Raw genomic sequence first — 3,391 nt, 5'->3', positions numbered from 1 at the left:
AATCATGGGCATATGAGGAAACTAGAATGGTAGACCCAGGACTTGAAGACAAGACAATTGTTGACAGTGTTAGTGGAGGAGACGAGGGTGAAAGACCCTGATGAGGTTCCCAGTGAGTAGGCTGAGGCAAGCATGAAGCTTCCTGGAAAGATTGCCTAGCATTATGATTGGAGCATGGAGCTCTGTGGTTGGAGCGTGGAGCTACCTGGGTTGGGCACAAGCCACCTGGGTTGGGCATGAAGCCCTCCCTTGGGTTGGGCACAAAGCTACTGGAGTCAAGTGCACAGCTTCTTGGTCAGACAAAGGGAGCTCTTCAGTTACCTGCTTGGTACTAGCTTGATCTGGGAGGGGGAAGTCCTTGAAAAACTTGACCAAGTCCTGAAGCTCACGGAGGACCTCGCCATTTGTGTCGATGACCAAGGGGATCGAATACATTGAGGGAGACTAAGACTCTAAATGTTCAACATTGACTGTAGTATCATTAGTGCGTGCATGAAAGAGACAACTAAAAACATACACTCAGACCACTCTCTAATGGACAACACAACATCCAGCTCCTCCACTATTGTACCCTTCATCCTTCTGTTGTCATTCAACTTCTTGGATTTACCCTTACACTTCTTTGTCTTTGCAGTTTCTGCCTCACTATTGTCGTCCTCATCATCTTGACCTAAGTCAACCTCATACATTGCCCCAAGATGCATCCTCAGGTAAGGAACTACCAGTGCATGCAACTGGCTCACTGACAACGCTTTGAGATCAAAATTGGGGCCAGGGGGCAGTACACCAGCGGGCCAGTTAAGGATGAACAGCTGCTCAACATAAAGAGTATTGAGCATGTCCAACCACCTGTTGTTCAAGGTTTTGAGTGGATGGCCAGCTTCAGCTACCAATGAGACACACCATCAGTAATTAGTGACACAATAAAATAAAATAAAACATACCAAACTTCTCACTGATGATCATTGGTGCGACTTTTCTGTTCCTGTCCCTAGCGGACTTGCCATTGCACAAAAGCATGCCATTTGGGACAGCAGTAGAGCAAGGGAGAAAACTAAAAGATATCCCTTCTGCTTGCGCAGCCTCTAAGTCTTTGTACCTATAATGAAGTGAGCAATATCCGGCAGTATTGTCAGAAAATGCACTTGAGTATGGTTGTGAGCTCATCCAAGATACAACTGATGTCAAGTTGTTGTGCATTGATGATGTCCTTCATGATATCAGACCCAGAGAAAAACCCTGATGCTTGGTGGCCAGCATCCTCATGACCAGGAAATATTGCAACACCAGAAATATGAATACCATGGGTGCGGTACCAGTAACCAGCCTGTGTAATACTTAGTCTCTCCATCAATGTCCTATTAATGCGAGACTCACCGCTTTGAAAAATCATCACAAACATGCAGCATCAGAGAACTAGCAGATCGTGACATCAAGTCCTCAGTTGCACCAGCAAGTGAACCATCCCAATACTCCTGAATCTTCTGCCACAATGCTGCATGTTTGGGGTCTTTGTACAGATGGGCCTTGTAGTGTGCTGCTTGCTCCTCCTTCCAAGCTTTGATATCCTCTGCGAAGAATGTAAGCATACCATGCACACCTGCAAAGGAATATACATACGTTCTTGAGAGGGGGGGCTAAAAGTCTTGAACCACGTTTGGTGCTGATTCTAAGGAGACTCATTGCACATTGCCTTTGTGGCCAGCCCTGCCTCAATGAGGATCACCCTCGCACTTTTGCCATATTCTATCCCTAATGCTTTCACTGCTTCGACAGTGGTTCGCCCAAGTTCCTGTGCCTTGGAGACTGCTTCCAATGGCAGCCTTCCCTTCTTGGCAGGGCCTTCATCACTCTTATCCTCGTTGACCTCCTGTTCCTCATTATAGTCCTGCTCATTGTTGTCACCCTCATCAAATGCCTTGGCTTTGCCTTTTCCTTTTCCTTTGCAGGTCAATCGGAGTGGAGATGGAGGGGGATTGTCACTGTCAATGGCAAAAGGATGTGCAGCTTTTTGCACTTTTCTTCATCTGCAGCCCAGTCACTGTCAGAGGGTGAACTCTCTGCGCCATCGCTGTGGTCATGTGTGTAGGACTTCACAGCAGCTGACCTATGCGGGCGAGGAGCAACTGCAATGTTTGATTTGCTCTGGGCAGTAGACACTAAAATAACTGTAAGTGAATTAGAAGATAAGAATGGCTCAGAATGACATACCTGAGGTATCATTACAAACGTAAGTGGCTTCCTTTGGCTTGTCCGATCAATGAGCAGTGGTGACTAAAGGGATAGTTAGGTGTGACCTAGTAATCTAATGCTGGGAGCGACAGACACGAAGTGTCCTTGTCACATGCTGTGACATCTCCTGAGTGGTGTCGATTCAGAGCTTCATCAACTGTGGTAGGTGTTGTCTTGGTGGCATCTGACCTACACAAGGGGAGAGCAACTGCAACATTTGATTCACTTTGGGCAGTAGACACCAAAAACTGTAAGTGGGATAGACAATAAGAATGGCTCAAAATTACATACCTGATGTATCCTTGCAAACGTCAGTGGCATCCTTTGGCTTGTCCAATTGGCTTTGAGCAGTGGAGACTAAAACTACAGTTAGTCGACCTCAAAATGCAACATTTGGAGTGACAGACCCAGAGTGTTCTTGTCGCCTACTGTGACAACTACTGAATTGCAGACAGGGGCAGGAGCTAGCAAACATTGAGTTAAGGTAGATGTTCACCAAATGAAAGGGGCTTGCCTGATTCCTCATCACCATCCATAGCTACCCATCAGTATCAGCTTTGGAATTGTTGTAGGTGGATGTCTTTTGGATGGATTGGCACCTCGAAAAATTCAAGAGAAAAATCCCCTCCTCAGCTGATGAGGTCATGGGACCTGACCATGTGGAGGACCATGGAAGGGGACAGGGCTTTGGTTGGGGTTGATGCAGGGATGTTCGGGGGGCTAGAACATCAATAACATCAAAAATCATTCAAAAATTTTGAAAAAGATCAACTTGCCTCCACATCATCAGCATTGGACTCCATAGGATGTTTTGCCCTGCAGGTCTTGATATAGGGCACAGTTAGTTAGTGAAGACAAAATATCAAGAGCTATTACCATTCTGGTTTTCGTCACATTGCATGCCAGGGTTCCATTGGGCAGACGTGAGGGTCTGGCTTGATGGCCTGAATGGGTTGTAGGCATTTGAAATAATATTCCAATGATCACGAAGATACGTAGAATTTAAGTTGAGAACTCAAAGTTTTCTCAACAATGTTTTGCGACACGAAGTCAGGCAAGGCAATAATTGGTAGGGAAATGCTAAGAATGCTTGCAATGATATTATGGGGATGAGATGCTCAGAATTTGGAGGATTGCCTTTATAACATGAATGGGTGCT

The 3,391-nt window shown here is 45.9% G+C and overlaps 1 protein-coding gene across 1 annotated transcript; it reads right to left on the bottom strand.

The window, feature by feature from the left end:
* Positions 1-444: 444 nt before the first annotated feature.
* On the bottom strand, positions 445-2,768 carry BJ212DRAFT_1487084 (uncharacterized protein; the record flags this gene model as incomplete). The annotated part of the gene is made up of 11 exons (XM_041341229.1): positions 445-470; positions 518-886; positions 945-1,099; positions 1,146-1,327; positions 1,401-1,570; positions 1,621-1,669; positions 1,727-1,982; positions 2,018-2,168; positions 2,524-2,589; positions 2,640-2,696; positions 2,729-2,768. The coding sequence occupies 11 exons, from the start codon at positions 2,766-2,768 to the stop codon at positions 445-447; spliced, it is 1,521 nt and encodes a 506-aa protein (XP_041186529.1).
* Between the last annotated feature and the right edge of the window lie 623 nt (positions 2,769-3,391).

This window comes from Suillus subaureus, assembly GCF_016647635.1.
Source record: "Suillus subaureus strain MN1 chromosome Unknown BJ212scaffold_68, whole genome shotgun sequence".
Taxonomy (NCBI): domain Eukaryota; kingdom Fungi; phylum Basidiomycota; class Agaricomycetes; order Boletales; family Suillaceae; genus Suillus; species Suillus subaureus.
Note: the sequence above shows the minus strand (reverse complement) of the source record. Positions and strands in the feature narration are given on the sequence as shown.